The 22,345-nt window shown below is 39.5% G+C and overlaps 1 protein-coding gene and 1 long non-coding RNA gene across 13 annotated transcripts in view; one reads left to right on the plus strand and one right to left on the minus strand.

Moving 5' to 3' along the window:
• Nucleotides 1-13,382, minus strand: part of ILF3 (interleukin enhancer binding factor 3) — a 27,610-nt gene extending 14,228 nt beyond the window's left edge. For 11 of the 12 annotated variants that reach the window (XM_087711092.1, XM_014054486.2, XM_014054482.2 and 8 more), the window contains exons 1-7: nucleotides 13,221-13,382; nucleotides 11,532-11,611; nucleotides 11,224-11,450; nucleotides 3,787-3,967; nucleotides 2,270-2,417; nucleotides 844-935; nucleotides 391-486 (exon numbers count right to left, since the gene is read on the minus strand). In XM_087711092.1, the coding sequence (XP_087567218.1) occupies nucleotides 391-486; nucleotides 844-935; nucleotides 2,270-2,417; nucleotides 3,787-3,967; nucleotides 11,224-11,450; nucleotides 11,532-11,534 (747 nt within the window). In that variant the 5' untranslated portion in view covers nucleotides 11,535-11,611; nucleotides 13,221-13,382. Of the gene's footprint in view, nucleotides 1-390; nucleotides 487-843; nucleotides 936-2,269; nucleotides 2,418-3,786; nucleotides 3,968-11,223; nucleotides 11,451-11,531; nucleotides 11,612-12,694; nucleotides 12,743-13,220 lie in introns of those variants that run through there. The other variant, XM_087711089.1, reaches the window with a different exon arrangement.
• LOC148048420 (uncharacterized) overlaps nucleotides 12,447-22,345 on the plus strand; it is a 19,219-nt gene continuing 9,320 nt past the window's right edge. The window contains exons 1-2 of the long non-coding RNA XR_015696092.1: nucleotides 12,447-12,729; nucleotides 16,846-17,008. This is a non-coding gene — a long non-coding RNA (uncharacterized LOC148048420). The remainder of the gene's footprint in view (nucleotides 12,730-16,845; nucleotides 17,009-22,345) is intronic.

Consider the following 22,345-nt stretch of genomic DNA (forward strand, 5'->3'; position numbering starts at 1 on the left):
AAATAAAAAACATTCTACAATAGTTTATTATTGACTGTTCGCTTCTAAAAGCATAGGGCTTCAGGTTTAGAACTTATTAGAAGCTTAATAGACAGGTTCAATAATATTTGAGGCTGGTTAAGTTAAGCAACGTATTTCTGAACACTCGAGACAAAATCTAGAAAAAAATTCCTAACTTCCATCATCTTGTGCAGCTTGCACTGCACAAGAACTTGTTGAGAAAGATCACATTAGTCAATTCACATGAACTCTGGAAAGATGGGGACATTTTAAGATTGCCCAACTTTACAGGTGTTCTTTTATAATAAAAAAAAATTAGAAGTCTGCCATTAAATATGGGACACTTTTAACATTTGCAAACTGCAAAGGAAATTTAACTTATTAGATTACCCATCCTCTAAGCGGAGCCCAGGTAGGAACACGGGTACAGAGATCCCTCAGCACTCGGATGACTATGACACATGATTTCAAGCCATTTGCTCTGGCCTGGAACAAAATCAATAAGCAAGAAGGGGTCAGTAGTGAATGTGGAAATCCATGTGAGACAAAACATACATTTCTGTAGTGCTACTTTGTCAAGGGTAAACTATGTATACATTTCCATAGCTTTTTATTTCTATATTTTTTGTTACTGTGTTTGAAAACTTACTCTTAGCACAAAGCAGCAACTAGGAACTATGCCGTTTCTGAGAAACTAAATTCATCAAGTGCTTCTTTAGCAACTGTGCATTTAACAGATGCTAAGTTCTGCACACCTACAACTCACATTAAAACATTTTAATTTAGGCAATTACAACTTACAAGTTTTCTACTTAAAGACAAATATAAGAACAAAATGCAAACCTGAAACCACTTGGCGTGTCGGAGTGACGCCAAGGCAGCAAGGCATTTCTGCCTGTCCAGAACGTCCGGTGAGTCGTTGACTGATAGCGTTTCTATTCGTGGGTGGAATAAGAAGACAAGGCACAGTTTGACCAAGGGGGTTCTGTCGGGTGGAGAGGGGATGAGGCAGTTTCCTAAAGGGCAGCTGAGGCTCCCCGGACTCTGATCTAAGGCCCTGTACCTGAAAGTATAGCCTCAATACATTATTTTATTTTTTTTTCATCCTTATGAAGTGACAACTAAGTAAGGAGAACAATGTGAGGCATTCACTCATTTTTATACAGGGAAAGAAACTTTACAGAAAAGGATAGTAGCTTTTATTGCAACCAGGCTATAGAACTAGACTAACCAACAAAATGGAAGGTTAAAATTAGATTCCCACTCTAAATGCAGTCGTCCGTCGTACTTAACTAAGAGCTTTTCTACAAGGAACCCCCTCCGCCCACAAGGCTTGACTGCCCTGGCCCCAGCCCATGACAGAATGTGTCCTGTTGGTCAAAGGTCCAGCGTCCCTAAAATTGACAAACTAGAAGGCTTGGTAGATGTGTCAGATATCAAACCATAAACAATTAGGGAACAAATAAGAGGTCTGTGCTGCAGCAAAACTGTAGGGAAGAAGCCTGAGTTTTAGATAAGGCAAGTTCAATCATTGAAAAGAGATTGTAACGCTTTAGCATACCTCTCTTCTGGCTCTTGGAAAATCACTGTTCAAAATGCCAGTGAAAATGGCCAAAATTGTGTGAAAGCCACGCATGAGAACAGCAACTACATAATATGCTAGACATATTGTAGTATCAAATACTAAATGCGAACTGCTTTCTGTGACTCAGCTGTAAATTGATTATAATTATGTATGTGAATTAGCCCCTATTGAAATAAAACAAAAAATATAGTAACTTTATTAAAAACTCTGCATTGCATTTTAAAATTCAATTGAATACTCCAAAATTAAGGAGAAAAAGCATAGAAAGACAATCATTTTGCTGCAACACAAACTGCTTTATGTAATGCACTCAATTTCAAGAACATGCAAACGGTTTTTTTAAAAAAATGTCAATATTTTAAGAGATTTTGATTTGCACCTGTATCATCTATAATATTCACATTTAATTAAAAACAGTATTATGCACAAGTGAAATAACACACTTGTAGAAAGGCTAGAGCAAAAGACCTAAATGTTTAAAAAAGGCATTTCATTTGGAAATATCACTCAAATTCTAGAAGCCTGTGACAGGTGATCCATAATCAAGAAACTGTACAACATTGTAACACAAATTGACTTGCATGAAATTGCTCTGCCTAATCAAGAAACTGTACACCATCATAATTAGCAAAGTCAGTCTGGAAACTCATTCTGGGACTGCTAGCAATTTTCAGTCTTCCATACCTCCAGCTAACATTTTTTCCATTTCTTCTCTGACAACAGGGGATGTCAAGTGAATAGTAAGTGTCAGTGGTGGCTCTTTTGTATTCTTAATTGTAATTGCAGCATCACTGACAGATTGAATAATTTCATATTTGTCTTCAGTAATAGCCTGAAACACAAGAAAATACTTTATATTCTTAGCTTTTCGGCTCTTCCAAACATTCACTTTAAGGTTCAGGAACAAAAACAGTCCTTTCAGAATAACTAATATAATCAATAGTGATTTAGGATCAATTATACTTCACAGATGTCTACCTTCTATATCAATTATACTTCAGGGATGTCCACCTTTGATAGCTGTCAAATCTCAATAGTAGTATATACTCTTTGTAACTTTACCATCTCAGCAGGGGTGAAACGCTCTGAAGTCTGCTATCAGTTTTCATGTGTGCACATGCGCACCAGGCTTTTAAAAAACCTTTTAAAGCATTTTTTTTACTATTGCTTCTCCTGAACCGGTAGTTAAAAAATGCTTTAAGAAAGAAAAAAAAGTTCAAATGATTGTGGCATAGCTGATTGTCAGAACTTTTAAAATAACCTTTTAAAGCATTTTTTTACTACTGGTTCGGGTGAACCGGTCCAAACCGGTAGCATTTCACCCCTGCATCTTAGTAAGAAAAGGCCCGTCCCCCCCTGGGAGGGAGGGAGAAACCTGTTGGTTTTCAGGACAGGCCAATACTGAAAATCTGACCAAAAGCTTTTATCCTGGTTTTTAAGTATCTTCCAGATGTGAAATGAATACTGAAGAGGTGGTACTTGCTGATTTACATTTATATTCACAGTAGTAAATCAACCATTATTGAGAACCGTGAAAGAATATTTATCAAGCAAAACTATTTTGCATTATGTATTGTTCTAAAACAATGTTAACAGTGTTATTTATACAGACACAGAAGCCCCTTATTGGGTCCAATAAGGTGACTTATGAGTTTTTCACACTTATGAGCACTGTAGCATCCACATGGTCACATGATCAAAATTCAGACGCTTGGTATATATTTATCATGATTGCAATGTCAATGGGTCACGTGACTCCCTCTTGCGAATTTCTGGCAAGTGAAGTCAAAGGGGAAGCCAATTTTACTTAACTGTGTTACTAATTTACCAACTGCAGTGATTCACTTAACTGACAAGAAAAGTGTAAACTGGGACAAAATTCACTTAACAAATGTTTTACTTTTGTGCTCAATTGTGGTCATAAGTTGAGGACTACCTATTTTTAAAAAGTAGGTGGTAAATTGTTCATTGCCTAGAAAGTTTAAATCATGAAGACATTACAACACTACTAGGAGTACTCTAAATAGCTGTAGGAGGTGTCACAACACCTTGAAGATCTTCTAATTTATGAACTACATGAACACTGCAAACTTGCTGGAATACCAAACTTCAAAATTATTCCAGTAACATGGAACCATCAGTTCATTATATACATATTAAAAATATTGGGATAGTACACATTAGCCTGTTTTTATACTCACAGCAAGCTGTGTGCTGAGATTTTCGGCTACTTTTTCCAAAAGACCAATCGTAGGTTTCTCTTTACATAACAGAACCAGTTCCAGATCCAAGTCTCCCTTCAGCAGGAGGCCTTTTGCTACAAGACCAACGCGCATCACTCCACGAAGCGTCCTAGTCAAGTGCTCTGTAGTCTTCTGCTCACTATAAAACACACGTATATATATATATACACATACACACACAGAGACACATATATGTTTGCCAAAATAAACCAACTCTTCATTTAAAGATTTTCACCCTCTTTTGGGGGTAAAAATACTCTGAAAAATACGGTAACCACCCACAATCCAGGAGGTAAGATTGTTTAATTGCTTTCAGAAAATTTCTCCTTGCTTCCAAGTTGGATCTCTCTTTGACAAGCTTCAATCCATTACTTGTCCTGCCCTTTGGTACCCTAGAATAAGCCAATCCCCTTGTGACAGCCCCTCAAGTACCGCAAGAGAGTTATCATGCCCCGCCCGCCATTCCTTCTGTTTGATAGGCCAGACATATAGAGCTCCATCAAGTGTTCATCATACAATTTAGCCTCCACATCTTTTTATCATCTTTGTCGCTCTTCTCTGCACACTTTCCAGGGTCTCAACGTCTTTTTTCTGATAGTGACCAGAACTCAACGCAATATTCTAAGTGTGGCCCCACCACTGTGCTATAAAGTGGTATTAGCACTTCATGGATGGGATCTTGAAACTATTCCTGTTCATGCAACCTAGGACTGTATTACCCTTTTTGACAGTTGCATCACACTGCTGGGTCATACTTAAGTGGTGGTCCATTAGGACATCTAGATCCAGAGAGATTGTTGAGCCAGGTACTACCTATTCTATAACTATGCATTTGGTTTTTCCTGCCTAAGTGTAGGATCTTACTTTTCTCATCACTGAACTGGATCTTGTTGGATAGAAAGCACAATGGCACATGGTACAAATATTTAAATCAACTGAAGAGAGAAATATGAAAAAAAAAAAATGAATACCCACCTTCTGCCTTGCCAGACCTTGCACCAGCAGGCTTTTGGTCATTTTAGAGATTCCAACATTAGATCTCTCTGGAATAACAGAGAGGATTTCCTTCCTAACTAGTAAATTTTAGTTTGTATGTATAAATACATTTATTTTAGTTTTCCAGAAGGTTGGTGCTCTGTCCAGTTTCAACATTTACTAAGCAACTGTGTTGACATTATTAGCACAGAGGTGGTTATTTATTTTTTCCCCATCAAGATACACGCTACTTTCCCTTGTTATTTTGTACAGCTAAGAATGAATGACACTGTTGTTGTGTGATGTCAGGGATCAAAGGTGGGAAATCTTATTTATCTATCTGAATTGGGGCAAACACTTCTACAATGGCGGAGAGTTATCTTTGGATTTCAGTATTTTATTTTTCATTCCCCTAAAGATTGCAGCTGCCAATGGATGGGATAGTTCCTAAAATGCTTAGCTTGGTTTTTTTCTTGAAATGTTAAGAAGCATACTAGTCCACCAAGCAAAATATAATGGAGAATTATTACATCCACCTAATAAAAACCCATAAAAATATATTATTAAATATGGGTTCTTTCAAACAGGGGGAAGGGCAGTGCATATGCAGTCGACTGAATGCCCCCCACCCCATCTCTGGGGTGCATCTCTGTCTTGTTATGTAGAGTCAGAAATTACACTACTATTTCTCACTCAAGGTATTAGTGTGATTTCTGGGTATCAAAGCAAAAGGGATCGTGGTCAGTCCTAGAAACAGATCAGCAGATATATTCCACTTGTGAAAGTTCAATTCTGGTAGAAGGGACCGCCTCCCTTTTAACTCCCACCGTTTACTCATCTACAACCTTTTAGCCACCCTGCACTCCCCTGCCAGATCTGGGTTCTATTGGCCATGGCCAGTAGGCCTTTGCCACACCTCCTTTCCATTACTGAAGAAGTGCACCCAGCCTGACTCCTCAACAAGGTAGCTGCTGGGCACCCCAAATCTTCTTCCCCAGGGCCATATTGTGCCAGGTCCACCATCGTGTCCTGCCATTCTGTTGTTGTTGGGGGGGGGGGGGGCAGAGGCATTATTAGCTTGCTTTTTGCTTTTGCTAGAACTGCTTGGGGATTGGAGGTGGGGAGAGAATCTTCAGAGACAGAGCGGACTCTCTCCCAGCTGGTTTCAGCCTGACTCCAAGGCCGTATTGTCCTGAGAGTGAACTGTTATCTCCAAGCACCTCAGAGGTTCTCAAAGCAACTTTTCGGCATCACATTGGCTGCCTGTGGTCGGGGGTGGGTGGGTTTGGGGAACTGAAAATAATATGTTTGCTTTGCGCAGGTTTTTCAAATTTCACCTTATGGAATCACTTCTCTCTCGGTAAAAGTTCCTTCGATTCCACTTAATGGAGCCCTGAGGGACTGAGGCAGTTCCTTACACATACGTTGCTTTCTCGCAAAGCTTTAGAAGGCTTCAAAACCTTATGAAAAAGCTACATGCACTTTGAACAAGGCTACGCATGGATGCAGGAAGAACAGTCAGCAGCACAAAGGCCTGATGCACCTGATCAGCAGCAAAAGATGGTAATGGTCAGCTGGAGTTGGCAGGGCCAGCAGGCCAAACAACCCAGGATGCCCAAAAGGGCAGAAACGGGGGGACAGGCAGGTGAGGAGCTGAAGTGTTCCTGTGATCGTTAAGTGCAGACAATTCTGGATTTCTGGGGGAGATACAACAAACTGAAAAGGGTTCTATGAAAGTGGAACTAAAGGCCATGGCAATGACCAAGGAAGTCTACACATAAGGAAGACAGAAGATCGCCCACATGTGCTTTGGATGGCTATTCATGAGGAGACCACAAGACAGGTTTTGCACATTTGAATGTTAGGACGTGATGCAATCAACCATCCAGCTTACAACCCTAGCAGAGCGTTTTAAAGGACACTAAGTTTGCAAACCCCACTTTCCAATCTCTTTTTAGAAATTGCTTACTCACCATCTTAAAGCCATTAAAGCTCTTCAGATCAATAAAGCTACAGAAATTGAAGTATTTGAAAAGTCCACTGGTTGAGTGATAATAACTCTGAATTAAAAAATAGCTTACAAGATTAAGAATTTTAAAAATTTGAAATAAACATCTAAAACTTAAATAAGATTTTGATCCAAAAAAGTTATAAACAAAGGGTTCAGATGAATTTGGAATATTGACTTTTAAACTAAGATTTTGGAATTAACTATAAAAGTTAAGCTTTTCTTAGAAAACAGATTTATTATCTGGTTACTGCCAAGTCCTAAGATGATATCCGATAATTTTAGAAACTGGACTTTAGGGGATATTGACGTTTTGAAAGCAGGAAAAAAGAATACAAGTGTGGTCAGTTAATATTCGACTTATAAAATGGCACAAAATATGATGTAATATTTTTTAAATTAAGAAAGATATTTTAAGAATGGAACCAGAGTTTAGTAATAACACTATCAGTAATTATGTGTGCTTCAGAAGATGTTAATGAAGGAATGACTATCTGATAAGGTAAAGTACCAAAAGTGGAACTTTAAATGACAGGCCAAAATAACAATTTAGAAAAGGATGCTTTACTGGATATATAAATGACACTTGAAGTTTTCAAAAGTAAAAAAATACAAATAATAAACCAATAGGGAAATGTTTATTAGATTTTAGACCTGGAAAATATTTTAGATTTCTCAAAACAGCCTTGTTAAAACCTTGAAGAAATCTGTGAGATAAAGAAAAAGTGAAGAGAAATCCAGTTCTATGACAAATAACGGTCTTAATCTTTAATTCAATCAAAAATTAAGACTTAAAGTAAAAGGAATGAATACAAAGTTTTGTTTTATTTATTATGGTTGAAATGAGACTTCCCCTCCAATGTTCTAGCAACCTTTTTTGGATTTTTTTTTGACACCAGTATTGAAAAAATGTTTTTAATGGATTTTTGTATATTATGGATTGTTTATAGATAAGGGATGGAATATGGATGTTTAATCCTATAGGGAGTGAAGTTATTACATCTGGTTATTTTGGATGGAAATTACTTCTGCTTGCACTTTTTATTCTTTTTTTGTTCTCTAAGTTTTGTTTGAATTAGTTCTTACTAACGTGTTTCTCTAAAAAGATGACCCACCTTGAGAAGAAGTCCTATCATGTTTTTGAGCGCATGTGATCAAACTAAGCCCCACCCACAAAATTAGCCCTAATTAAGGCCCTGCAGGGGGTGGGGCAAGGCACACAGATAAATAATATGCTAGGGTGGGGGGATGGGGATAGTGGAGCTGCCTACTTACCAGACCTCACACAACGACACCTGCCTCGTCTTTTTCTGTGGCCGCTTGCTGCCACTCACACGCATCACCCTGGCCTCCGCTTCGCCTTCAGGTGCCTTCTAGCAGGCATCTCAAAGTGAAACGGAGGCCGGGGCAATGTGTGTGAGTGGCGGCAAGCGGCCTCAGGAGAAGTGGGCCAGCAGCAGGCTCCTCCTGGGCAGGGCTGTCGGTGCCACCGCCATGAGTCAATAATCAGAACCCTCCAAAAAGACCTAGCCGTTTTTTCAGGGGTCAAAAGAAAATAAGACCCAGCCTTCTTTTTGGAGAAGCATGGTATTGTGGTTAAAATGCTTAATAAAAATCATATTTTAAAAAAATTAAAGTTTGCTGCCAAACACCCAAATTTTGATCATATGATAAGGACTTGCAAGGACTGCAACTTCAAGGACAGAGTATAACTGCAATTCATTCAGTGCCATAACTTTGAATTGTCGCTAAACAAATTGTCATTAAGAAAGGACTCTCTGCAGTTACAACATGATAGAAAGATGTCTGGATTTATCTAAGCCATCAATTAAATTCATTCTCCCTATTCTATTTATTACATACAACAAGGAATTTGCCAATTTAAAAAATATAGCTTATACATTCAATTAATAACACATTAGCAATCAAAATAGGAATTTTATGTATTAGGTTGAGAGACTAAGTTTTTAACGGAGGATACATTTATTTACAAATCAAAATAATTTTAATAAATAAGCTGGTGTTATCCTCAATTTATATCCACACGCTCATTCTCCCTAAAAAGTGGTTTTGGGGGGTAAGCAACCTCTCTCATAGAAGCTGATAGATCCAAATGAACAATTGTTTTGAACTTTTTTTTCTCTCAACCTTCTTTCAACCTTTATGTAATCATTTTTGCATCCATTCATGATAATCTCAGATGCATTCACACAAACACAATGACTCTGTCCATACTTTTTCCCAATTCATCAATTTCCATCCATTTGACTCCTACTTCTACAATTTCCTGTTAGTATTCCACCAGCATCCCGCACCAAGTATTTAGTTTTCATGCTTAGATCTGGGGCTATCCTTTACTCTTTCATGCAGAATAAGAGAAGACACTTTCCTCTCAGATAAGCAGGAAAAACAAGAAGTAACACTCTGCAGGTGGGAGATAGAACAGGCACATAAAATAAGCTAGGAAAAAGTAAGAGAATATCTATTCACCCTGGACAAGTACAAATCACATGGACCAGATGGTTTGCATCCCAGAGTTCTGAAGGAGCTCCTGAAGCACAAGGAAACTACCAGAGGGCTGGAAAAGAGCTGATATAGTACCGGTACTAATCTACAAAAAGGGGGAAATAGATCCAGGAAATTATAGATCAATCACCTTGAAATCAATACCTGAGAAAATCCTGGAAAAGACAATCAAATGGAGGATTTATGATCACCTAGAAATGAACAAGGTGCTTACTCGATTACTAGCCAACATGGTTTAAAAAAACCAAATGCCTAAGAAATCTTTTATTCTGGTAAAATGATTAAATTAGTGAACCTGCAAAACGTGTGGATGTAATATACTTGGACTTCAGTAAGACATTAGTATTAAACTGACTATGGGCCAGTTTATGGATCCTACTTTTAGTATAAAGTTAAAAGTTCCCCTCGCACATACGTGCTAGTCGTTCCCGACTCTACATAGTTAGATCATGTATAACTGACGGACTGGATTTTATCATAGATTTTAGCTGTTATTTATTATTTTATACTAGAATTTTTAATTATATATTTATTGAGTGTTTTTATTTGTTCTGGTCTATGACTGTAATGAATTGAATTGAATTGGTAAGACATTTGACAAAATAGATTACAATCTACTTTTTACTAAGTTAGAAAAAATTGGGATAGATCACCACCAGATGGATTTAGAATTGGCTGACCAACCACACTTAACCCTAACCCTAGTTCTGAATGAAACTACATCTACATGGAGGGAAGCATACCTCAAGATTTTTCCTTAGGGCTATAGTAATCTTCAACAGCTTCATAAATCATCTAGACCAGCGGTCCCCAACCTTTCTGGCATAAGGGACGGCTTTCATGGAAGACATTTTTCCCATGGTTCAGGGGATGGTTTCGCATGCAACCTAGATCCCGCACATGTACAGATGAAGCTTCACTCGCCTGCCTCTTCTGTGGCCCGGTTCCTGACAGGCCATGGATTGGTACCAATCTGCAGCCCAGGGGTTAGTGAACCAGATCTAGATGAGGTGGCAGCAAGGGAACTCATCTAATTTGCAGATGACCCCAAGCTGAGGGGAATCGCTAACCCTTTGAAAAATAAACTCAAGATTCAGAAGGATCTTGGCAGATTTGAGCACTGAGCCCTATTCAGTAAGATGCAGTTAAGCGATGAGAAAAGTCCTGAATTTAGGCAGGCAATGATACTGAATATATTAAAGGAGATGAGCACTCAGATTTGATTTCCAAACACAAAATGGAACAAAATAACATTGGATGTATTGAAGGATATTTATGAACAAGGGATTTTAAGAGTATGCCATTATATATATATGGAAAAGGAACAAAATTTACCAAATAAGACTGATTTAAAAGTGGATCTAAAAATGACGGGCTGTGGGAATGTGAAAGGAGACGCACTGTATATCCCTATGAAACTAGCTGATGTCTTAACAAAGCAAAAGATGACCTTTGTAAGAGATCTCTTAAGGCTTGCAAGAATTTTACGAGAAAGGACAAAGGGAAAAAAAGAAATCAAGTTCTAGAACATTATTTGAGGTGATTAAAGATTGCTAAACTAAGACTGAATGATAAGACTTCAAAGACTTATTTCTAGACGTGAGATGAAATATGGAAAGAAATAATCTATTGTGTTTTAAATGAAGTTGATCAGCCATTAAAATTGTTTATATGGAGTCAACTTTTTAATATTTCTTTCCTTTATATTTTTCTTTTTCCCTTTCTTCTCTTTTTAGACTCTTAATTTTATTAGTATTTATCTTTTTAATTGTAATGTTCAAAATTATTTTAAACAATTAATGTAAACTGGTCATTGGCATCTCAAGCAGGAGAAAATTCTTTTCAGAAGTTGTTAAATTAAGAGTAAGTTATGAATAGTTACATACCTTCCTTCTTTGTTCTCTTCTTCAGCTACAGTCTCCATGGTGTCAGGTTCTGGCTGCTCATTATTACCTTTCTCCTGCTCATTAATCCAGTCAGAAACAGCTTTGAGAGCACGTTCAGTGTGAGAGACCATGTTTTGAACTGCTGTCAGTTCTTCTTGAGTTGGATAAACTGCAGAATGCTTTGCCATGACATGGCGGTCATCATTTACAAAAATGCGCATTGGCCGCTGAAATTGAAAATATAAAATAAGTAAAACAAAAACGCATAGCATTTCACTTAATTTCATTTATGAATGGCAAATTCTTACCATTTTGCTTCAGATCCTTGATGAATTTTCTCCAAAGAAAATGTTTCTTCTAAGCTGTACCAGCACTGTGTTCAGGTACTCTGAAATGATTTAAAAAAAAACAAAAACACCAACTTCATTAAACAAGGTTTGGTAGAGAATCAAACATTTGTATTCCTTAAAGATATGACTGCAAATCATCAACCTAAGAATAGAGTGGTTTCTAACAGAACTCTTGACAAGTAGCACATTGGAACCATTTCAAATATGGAGTTTACTAGTAAGGATTGCATCCCCAAACAGTAGTTGAATCTCTACCACACAACTCAATATGCACTTACTACAACAAAACACATTGGATTTATGAAGATCCTAAATCTTAGGTCTCAACTGTATACCCTGGAGCAGTGTTTCTCAACCTTGGCAACTTGAAGATGTCTGGACTTCAACTCCCAGAATTCCCCAGCCAATGCTGGCTGGGGAATTCTGGGAGTTGAAGTCCAGACATCTTCAAGTTGCCAAGGTTGAGAAACACTCGTCTAGATGAAAAATCACTTCCATTCTCATAATTTATTCATACAATCAGCCGTACAATTACCGATGAACATATAACAGTGTTTCTCAACCTTGGTAACTTGAAAATGTCCAGACTTCAACTCCCAGAATTCCCCAGCCTCGCTGGCTGGGGAATTCTGGGAGTTGAAGTCAGGACATTTTCAAGTTGCCAAGGTTGAGAAACACTGCCCTGGAGTATACAATAATCTGTAAACTGAGAAAACTCTGGTCAAGGTTAAAACAAAAGTGGGATGCTAGCTGAGAAAATATATTATATTAAAAAGAAAACCCCAACCCTGCCGTCGCCCCACGAGGGAGCTGGCGTTACTGGCAAAACCTCCCGATCTGAAAGGATTATCCCTGCCAGCCGTTATAGACCCATCAAGGCGGCCTGGGCGACGTGTCCTCGAGAGAAGAGGTAGCAAGTTCATGCCGCAATTTCTCCCCACGCGTTCGGAGCCTCAAGTCTTTAAATGTGGCTTCCCAGAAGGAGGCTGGCGAAGGACACACACGGGATACGGAGACGAGGAAGCGCCGCGTACTCTCTCCACAGAAAGGCAAAGGCTTTCCGGGGAAGGCGAGAAGCAGCAAACCCAAAACGGACGGAACTGGAGGGTGGAATAAATCACCAGGAAATCTGGGAAGCGTCCCGCTCTTTTCCCAGGTACTAAACCGGCTCTTCTCTCCTTCAGAGGGGAAACTGCGGGGCAAAAGCAGCAGCAGCACCCGGGGAAAGATGACGGGGGGGTGGGGGTGGGCAGTGCGGTAACGAGGAGAAAAGGCGCCATTGTGAGATGCCCCTCCGCCGCCGATTCGAGGAGTTTCGGGAGGCCACATCATAAGCGCGCCCACTTCCAAATATCGCCCGCTTCCCGTTAATCCGCTCACGCGCCATTACTATCCTCCCTCCCGCCCGCTCGCCCACCGCCGCCATTTTGTTTCCTCCACACAATGGAGCGCGCGCGAGAGAGAGCCGAGCCGGAGGGTGGGGGGGAGGCAGTTCTCCTCGCCCCGCAGGCCCCGTCCGTCCACCCGCTACGCCACCCCCGTCGACACGCGTGTTTCGCGCCCGGCCCGAGCGAAACCTATCCTCCCTGAGGAAATCCTCGGATTTTTAGCGCCGCCCTCCCCTAATCCATGCGGCCGGCTACTCACCGACCGGGCTAAGGCCCGTCGAGGGTGACCGGTAGTTTATCTCCACACGTCAATCAGCCGCTCGGCGACAGCAGAAGCGGCGACGCCGTCGACTTTGTTCGGCTGTAACTGCAGCGCCGTGAGAGGGGGGGGAGGGGTACGGCACGGAGGCGAAAGCGAGATCGGCCGCCCACGTGATCCGGAGATAGCCTTCTCCTCCAATCAGAGAGGAGGGAGGAGGCGTCACTATGGCCTCGCGCGCCGGAGGGTTACGAGAGCTCCTCTGCCCGCTTTCGCCCCGCCCTCTTTTCCGCCTCCATTTTCTCTCCCGTGTTGAGGCGCTGATGGCGCCCGCTGTGGGGCTGCGCTGATCCCGAGCGTTCCGTGCTGGGCGCTGGGTGGTTTTGGTGCAAAGAGAAAAGGGCACAAAGGGAGTAAAAAGTACAGATGTGAGGCGTTCGTCGCGAGGTTGTGCGCGCTAACTGAGAAATAAGTTACACTCTAATGCAGTTTTTCTCAACCTTGGCGACTTTTAAGTCCTGTGGACTTCAACTCCCAGAATCCCCCAGCCAGCGCAGTTGGCTGGGGGATTCTGGGAGTTGAAGTCCACAGGACTTAAAGTCGCCAAGGTTGAGAAACACTGCTCTAATGAGTGGAGGGAATGCCTTCAAAGTTAAAGGCATTAACCTGAGATTTAGTTGGAGGCGAAAGGCAATGAACTCCCAACTCCCCAGCATTCGCTGGCTGGGGAATTCTGGGAGTTGAAGTCCAGACATCTTCAAGTGGCCAAGGTTGAGAAACACTGGTTCAGAGTGTAAGAACTAACAAAGTTTAAAAAGTAAAATAAGCTGCATAGACTGAAGGCTCCAGCATAAATTCATTACAGCCAGTTTCCAAATCCATTGGCCTTTGGATTTCCTGACCTCTCCTTCCTACTATTGGAAGGGAAATCAATCTGGTTCGGTTGAAAGCTGGGAGAAAAGCACTGGGAATAAAACGGAGGCGGATTGGAAAGAGGCCCCGTTTACTGATGAACGGAACCACCGGGGTTTTTTTGTTCTGGTGCAGCTGATGAAATGGAGCTGAGAGTGGCACCTTCTGGATTCCTATGGGGCCATGTGGGAGTCATGGCTGGCTCTACAAGCAAAAGGGGAAATGCAAATCCCAGGTGTCTGAGCTAATTTTGTCAACCTTTTGTTTGTTGCTTATCTGACTTTTTCTGTCATGACCCAGTATTTCTGAACGGATTACCAAATCTGCATTTCTAAAAGCTGGCCATCTCATGTTTTCCTTGGGGCAGGGAAACCAGGGCTGGTTTCCGCCTCTTTTAAGGTTTTCCCGTCCCCCACATTTCTACTTTTGGGGGAAATATTCTATCCTGCTTTTTTAAAATAGTTCATTTTTGGAGGGGAGGGGGCTTCCCACACTACTTTTAGTATAACCCAACAGTGAGGAATGCGAACCAAAACCCTTGTGTGTATCCATAATAAGCAGCCTTTGATAAACTTCCCTTCTGAAAATCTTAAACTTTTTAAACAATTTAAGGTACCTATGACTGTTTATTGTGACAGCAAGTTCCAGCTTAAAAGTAAACTCCAGTCAGTCGCTTCATTGGATAAAGGTGCTTTGTCAGGAGGCAACTCCACTTTGTTTTTTCAGGGTAGCTTTGAGGACACTGATAGTGCCTCAAGGATTCCCTAAAAGGATGCAAATGAGCAGCTGTCTGCAAAGAAGATAAATCCTTCCACCACCCCCATCAGCCGCACCATCCAGTAAGAGCTGAGGATGAGAAGCAAAACAGCTTCAAAGAAAAAAAGCCCAGTTGCCTCCTGAAAAAGCACTTTGGGGACAGTTCTTTTAAAATTTAAGACATTGATCGGATTATATTCTATGGCTTGTGTTTGCATTATATTGCATTCCAATGTGACATCATTTTCGCCCAAGGCTCTGGCTATTTCAATCCCAGTGGCTGATACTCATGTGAGTGGGGCTGTGTCCACCGCTCATGCACGTGTGCCGACCCCCCATTCAAACTGCAAATAGGCCATAGGTAAGTGGGCTGCGGTCTACAGGTTGGGAACCCCTGATACTGTATAATGCCGTGGCATGCAGAGCCATTTGTTAGGGCACGCGAGGCATTGCCCTGTCAGTTATTACGTGACTCAGGGACAGGGTAACTGTCATCAATACATGCCAATTGTAAAGTGCCCAGACTTTGACCATGGGGATGCTTTAAGAGTTATAAGCCATTGTAACTTTGGCCACTAAATTTGTAAGGTCACTACTATCTATATAGAAGTATACCAACTTCATTTTAGTCACTTTATAACAGGCAGTTGCATACTAACCAGAAATGCTGATTATTCTCAGTCCTTTTTCCTATGTACAGTAGTTCAGAGATAATGCAGTTGAAGCTACTGTCCATTTTGTATCATGCATCATGGATTAAATTTCCATAACAATCACAATAAAAATCTGGGTACTTGAGAGACCGCCTTCTGCCAATTACCTCCCTGCGACCAATTCGATCTCATAGATTGGGCCTCCTCCGTATTCCATCGGCCAGCCAGTGCCGGCTGGCAACTACAAGGAGGAGGGCCTTTTCAGTAGTAGCCCCGACCCTTTGGAACGAGCTCCCCATGGAGATTCGTACCTTCACCACCGTCCAGGCCTTCCGCACAGCCCTTAAGAACTGGCTAGCCCGTCAGGCCTGGGGACAAGGATAGTCACCCCTCCCAAATGATGAATGAATGTTGCTTATTACTTTTATTATATGTGTCTACGTCATTGTTTGTATTCCCCCCTTCCTGATTTTATGTGAGCCGCCCTGAGTCCCCTCAGGGAAAAGGGCGGCCTACAAATGTTAATAAACATTCAAACATTCAAACAATAAAAATCCTGCAATATCTCAATACTAATAATAGTGATATAAAATGTGGATAGTCTTTGTTAAGAAAATATTAGTCAATAATAAGAATATCGATTCAAAATTGTTTCAATAATATTTAATAATCAAGAAACCTAACCAGTTAAACCAGCCAGTTTAAGGTTATTGCAAGAAACAATTCTTCAACTAACCTGATAGGTTGACCGTGATTGAGTCTATTGTGTTTATTGTCTTCATGTTTTGCTCGCAATATCTTTTTGGAATTGTACGTCACCCAGCATCATTAGCTGAGATGGACAGCTATAGAAATTGAAGACACAAACTACATTCTAATCATTATAAATTTACTGAGCGTTACCACCCCATTTATTTACATTTTAAATTAATAGATTCATATACTTAGAATGCCAACAAGTTCAATTCCCCTTTCAATGTGTGAATTCCCTAAATGTTTCCCTAAGTGTTATTTGACATCTTTGTATTGAACTCCTGCATTGGAATGAACTTTGAAGAAGCAAGATAGGAGGAGTACTGATGCCTTTGAATGGTGGTTTTGGGGGGGGGGGGAATGGTGGATTCCTGAAAATACTGTGGACAGCCAAGAAAATAAATTGATGGTTTATTGAACAAATGATTAGATTCAAATCTGCCCAACCAGATAAATGTGTAGGATTGTGTCAGGGTTCCAAATAGCATCCAAAAGTAAATTAATTGACAGATTAATTTCCTGAGCAACATTCTAATGCCTTCCATTTGAAGGAAGAAAAGAGGGTAACGCGCAGCAAGATGGATGGACTGTTACAGTTATGATGATGGATGCACCATTAGGAGAGTGGAAAGAACAGCTGAAGAGAGATCTCACAGAGAAAATCTATGGAGGCTGAGCTCACCCGGCAACTGGATTATATGCTGATTGGACCAGGTGACTGGAGACTCTTGGGGGGGGGGGGGAAGTGACAAAGTTTGACTTTTAATTATTTAATGATTTTAATGATTTTTAATGATTTTATTTATTTTTTTAGCTTGCTGCCACACTGCTGATTCATATTTAAGTGTTTGTCCAAGAGGACTCTAAGATCCCTTTCACAGTTATTGCTAATGAGCCAGGTTTCACATATACCTATATATTTAGTTTTTCCTGCCTAAGTGTAAGACCTTGCTTTTCTCTACATTGGAAATTATTTTGTTGGATTGGCCCGTGTTCACGTCTATTGAGATCCATCTGGATCTTGGGCACATCGTCTGGGGTGTTGCGTATTGCAGCCAGCTTAATGTCATCTGCAAATTTGATGAGTTCCCTCTTCTATTCCCTCATCTAAATCTTTAGGAATGTATTGAAGAGTCCTGGGCCTAAAATGGAATCTTGATGTACCCAACTGTTTCCTTCCTTCCTTCCATGTAGATGTAGTTCCATTGATGAATACAGAGTGTGAGTGTGATTTGTCAGCCAGTTATAGATCCATCAGCTGGTGATGCTATCTATCCCACATTTTTCTAACTTACCAAGAAGTAGGCTGTGATCTGCTTTATCAAAGTGGACAATCAAGGGTTAGGAGTGACATGATAGCAGTCTTCCAGTACTTGAGGGGCTACTAGAGAGAGGAGGGGATGATCTATTCTCCAAAGCACCAGAGGGCAGGACAAGAAGCTTATTAAAGAGAGATCCAACCTAGAATTAAGGATAGATTTTCTGACAGGGAGAAGAATCACTCAGCAGAACAGCTTGCTCCCCAGAGCTGTGGGTGCTCCATTGCTGAAAGTTTCAAGAAAAGATTGGACATCCATCTGTCCAGGATGGTATAAAGTCTCCTATCTGGGACGGGGTTGGGGGGTTGGAATAAAAGACCTCCAAGTTCCCTTCAAGCCCTATGATTCTGTGTTTTGAATAATTGTTAAGGCTACCCAATTCCAAAAACCCTGCCGTTTTGAAAAATCTACTTACTGCAGAGAAAGACAATCATCTAATTCACCAACAGATATAAGGATCACTATTGTTTGCCATATATGACTTAGGTATACAACTAAATGGTAAATGGGATCATTTATAATCATAGCAAATCTACAATGACTTCTTGAAAGGTAACCTGGGTGTAAAGGGAAGAAAACTTGGCCTTCAAATAATTACAGGGCATACTCAGATAATGAACTTAATAGCTCAAGCACCATCCTATTAAAGAGAGGCAGATTAATTACCCATTTAATACATATATGCAGGTGCTCAATATAGTTATTAGCACTGCAGGTAAAAAAACTGATGCATTCCCCTGTCCCTAGCTTAACACTTCAGTCGGAAAAACTAAGATCTTACGTTGTTGAGACTTCTGCTTGATACTTACTTCCTAATGCCACTATTCTGTTGGGAAGCCTGGACACATTTCCTTTTGTTTTGAAAAGTTCACCCAACATAGAAAGTCTACTCATAGAACCTAACACAGATATGGCTCCAATCAGCAGACATTTTCTCCCTCTCTTATTCTCTGAATTACTACTGTATGTGATACCTAAATCAGTAAAGTCCTTTCTTACACATGCTCTTCACCATCCCTTACCCAGCAGCTACATCTTAGCTATAGAAATCCAGGCAATCATTAGATGATACCCAAAATATAAACACTTTTTGTTAACATCAATAAGCCAATTAGTTAACAGGTGAAAATAATAATTATTATTTTTGAAAAGTTTTTTTTTATTTTAATTGAACAAAAACACAAAAAAAGAATCATCCTTCATTACATCTTGTAGAAAGCATGTTGATTGGTTACAGATAACTTTCGTGCATTTCTTCCACAGTCATTACTTATAGTTCATATTAGATTACACATTAAATAAAAAATCTTTGTATATCTTACTATCAATGTACCCCAATTCTCATTTGACTACAATTATTTGAACGTGTTTTTACCTCAAATCCTTCATACTTAAAGACACAACCACATAATGGCATTCATTAGCTATTTCAAAAAATCCTCCAATAACATTACACCTTTATGACATCTTTTAAGTAAAAGTCAATTAATAAAGTTTCTAAACCTTCCCCCCTCCTTCCCCCCAACTCACTGCTTAGAATTTATATCCAAGTTACGCTTGCCAATACCATAGCATGTATATATTATTAAACAATGCCCATTGACATTTCCTTGTTGCTATTATAATTGGCTAAAAATCATTTACTATTTATGTCCCATCTCCTCTCGTCAGACCCCTCTCTAAAAGAAAAAAAAACCTTACACCTTTATGACAAGATCTAAATAAAAAATTGTTAATAAAATTTATAGGTTTTTTCCCAAGATTCAATTTGCAATTTATATCCAAATTTCTTTTACTAGTTTGCCAGTACGTATATATCATTAAGCTGTATTCATTATCATTTCATTATTGTTATTATAGTTAATTATTTGTTAACAAATAAACATTTAATAACAATCTAAAACAATCTAAGAGTTACCAAATTCCTACTTATTGATCACCAAAATCAACTAATTTTTTATTATCAACTTTCATTGTCAACCTGTATCTTTCCAGTAACAAAACAGTCTTATCTCTCTTGCCAATTGTGGTGTCAGTCTTCTTTTTATCTCCTTTATAAGGTTTTTATAAGACTTCTCTCCACACTGTTGTTTGAAGGATCTCTCAGGTAATCTCGCTCCCTTCCAGCTGCTACTAAAATTAGCTTGTCTTTGGTTGTCAATCTTGCTTTTGAAAAAAAAATTCTTCTTAAATCCATCATCATTACCATTTTTTTTTCCTGTATCTTGGAATCTGGGGTAGAGCTCCAATTCGTCGAATTCCCTTTTCCATATTCCCTTCTTTCTACTTTCACCCACATTTGCTCCATTAATAAATTCATCTATTGTCTTGTCTTTATCTTCTATATCTTCATCCTCCCCTTTATTTTTGGGGGCTCCAACCCCTTCACCTTTTGCTGTGAGGAAGACTAGTCTTTCCAACTTCTTCTCAATTCTCCCATATCCTTCCAATAGATTTTGAATTCCAGCCAAGATATTTTGAAATTTTAAGGTTTCCTCATCTGAATATTGATCCATGTTTCCAAAAAAGAAGAAAGAAAGAAAAACTAATAGTCACTGCCACTCTAGCTTTCCAGGCCTCTTTTATTTTTTTATTTTAGGTTGACTTGAACACAAGTTCTTTTATGCTCTTCAAAGGAGAAGGGTTCTGTTTCCCCGCCCTTTCTTTTCCCTGCCAAAATAGTTCTCAAAGGCACCTGTGAAAACAATTCATGCCCTTGGCTCTTTATCAGTGTCTGTAAACAAGTTGCAAACCCTTCAGCTGCAAAGTCAGTGAAATCAAAGAAGGAAAGAGAAGAGATACGTTGTTTCAAAAACTCCAGCCTCTGACCTCCGAGTGGCAGTGTTGCTATTTTTCAGTTTCTAATATTTATCTCTGGCTTATAGGAAACAAAGTTCTTTAGATTTCTTTTAATGCAATTTAATAACAAGTAATAGGAAGAATTGTTAAAATAAAAAGGAAGGTTTTAATCCAGAAGTCAAAAAATAAAGCAGCAAAAAGCAGAAGAAAAAAAAATAAATCCGTTCACTTTAAGAGGAGAAATGAGAAACGTTGCGAGCACTTCAATATACAAAGTATAGTTACAAAGAAAAAAAAAGCTTTCCAAAGCAATCCAATATGAGTTAATTTCGCCACTCATTTCTTTTGCTTAAGGATCTAATTTGGCTTTAAAGAAAAATTTCTTTGGACAGTCTTTCGCAAAATAGAAAAAATACCTCACCAGATGGACTCACTTTCTCTTTTTACTTCCTTCCTTCTGGAGCCGTCCCGACTTCATCAGCCTGAGGGCTGCCTGTTTACCGCCATCTTGAAGCGCTTCCCTTGGGTTGATCAGGGACTTTGCGATGTCCCTGAGACCAGCAAGGCTTCGTCTTCCTGATCACCATCTCTGCGAGACGGTTTAGGTCTCAATGGACCATCCAGCGGCAAAAGTATCAATAGCGGTCTCGGAGTATCAAGACCACACGTTGTGACATCGTGAACCGAGTCTAAAAAAGTGGGAGGAGGCTCCTCTGAGGCGATGACATCACTTGGTAGACTCAGTTCTATTGGTTACTGACTGAGTTAACCCATGCATGACCGCTGTCTGCACCAACGTTGGAGAATGACAATTATTTCACTTATGTGATACACCTTGTGCATTTTGCAAGAAGGACATAATAGGTTTCAGTTAAAAGAAAGAAATAATTTTGAAAGACAAACTTTACATCTTCCACAAGCTTAGACAACTAGATTTAGAGACAGAAAGAAGAGACAACCTTTTTAATGGCAATTTGCAGGCATTATATGACTGTGTGTCATTAAAAAAGGATGCTAAACAAATTTACAAAACAAAATGTTTTAATATTTCATATTTTCTGTGAAAAGTACAGCAATATAGGAAATAAAATACCAAAAAGCAAAAATTAAGCTACATTTATTTGGGCAGCTTAAAAATACATGGCTTTTTAGAAGAAATTTCAAAGTAAATTTCTGAGTATATACTACATAATTTAGAACCTTTTCTATTATTATGGCTCCTTTCTTGTCATGAATTGATTTATTTCATATTTCATGCTAATGTTATTGTTTTACATCATTTTGACTATTTTTATTAAAAATACAAAGCTACTGTCAAACTTTTCTTTCCAGTTTTAACAATCTAGGATATACTTTTCTTGCCTGGATTTACTTATGCTTGGTGTCGTTATTAAATTTGTCTTGGGGATGTGGAGTGGCAGTGAAGTAAATTTTAGAAAATAGATTTTTCTATAAACATTACTATATAATATCCTGGGATCGTTGAGTTTCTTAGAATAACAGAATTGGAAGGGACCTTGGAGGTCTTCTAGTCCAACCCCCAGCCTAGACAGGAAAACCTATATCATTATAGACAAATGGTTATCCAACATCATCTTAAAAACTTCCAGTGTTGGAGCTTTCACAACTTCTGGAGGCAAGTTGTTCCACTGATTAATTGTTCTGTTAGGAAATTTCTCCTCAGTTCTAAGTTGCTTCTCTCCTTGATTAGTTTCCACCCATTGCTTCTTGTTCTACCTTCCAAGTGCTTTGGATAATAGCTTGACCCCCAAATCTTCTTTGGGGCAACCCCTGAGATATTGGAGCACTGCTATCATGTCTCTCCTAGTCCTTCTTTTTCATTAAACTAGACATACCCAGTTCCTGCAACCGTTCTTCATGTGTTTTAGCCTCCAGTCCCCTAATCATCTTTGTTGCGCTTATCTGCGCTCTT

This window comes from Thamnophis sirtalis, unplaced genomic scaffold (assembly GCF_051295495.1).
Source record: "Thamnophis sirtalis isolate CommonGarterSnake01/CBP01778 unplaced genomic scaffold, rThaSir2_p1.2 scaffold_3, whole genome shotgun sequence".
Taxonomy (NCBI): domain Eukaryota; kingdom Metazoa; phylum Chordata; class Lepidosauria; order Squamata; family Natricidae; genus Thamnophis; species Thamnophis sirtalis.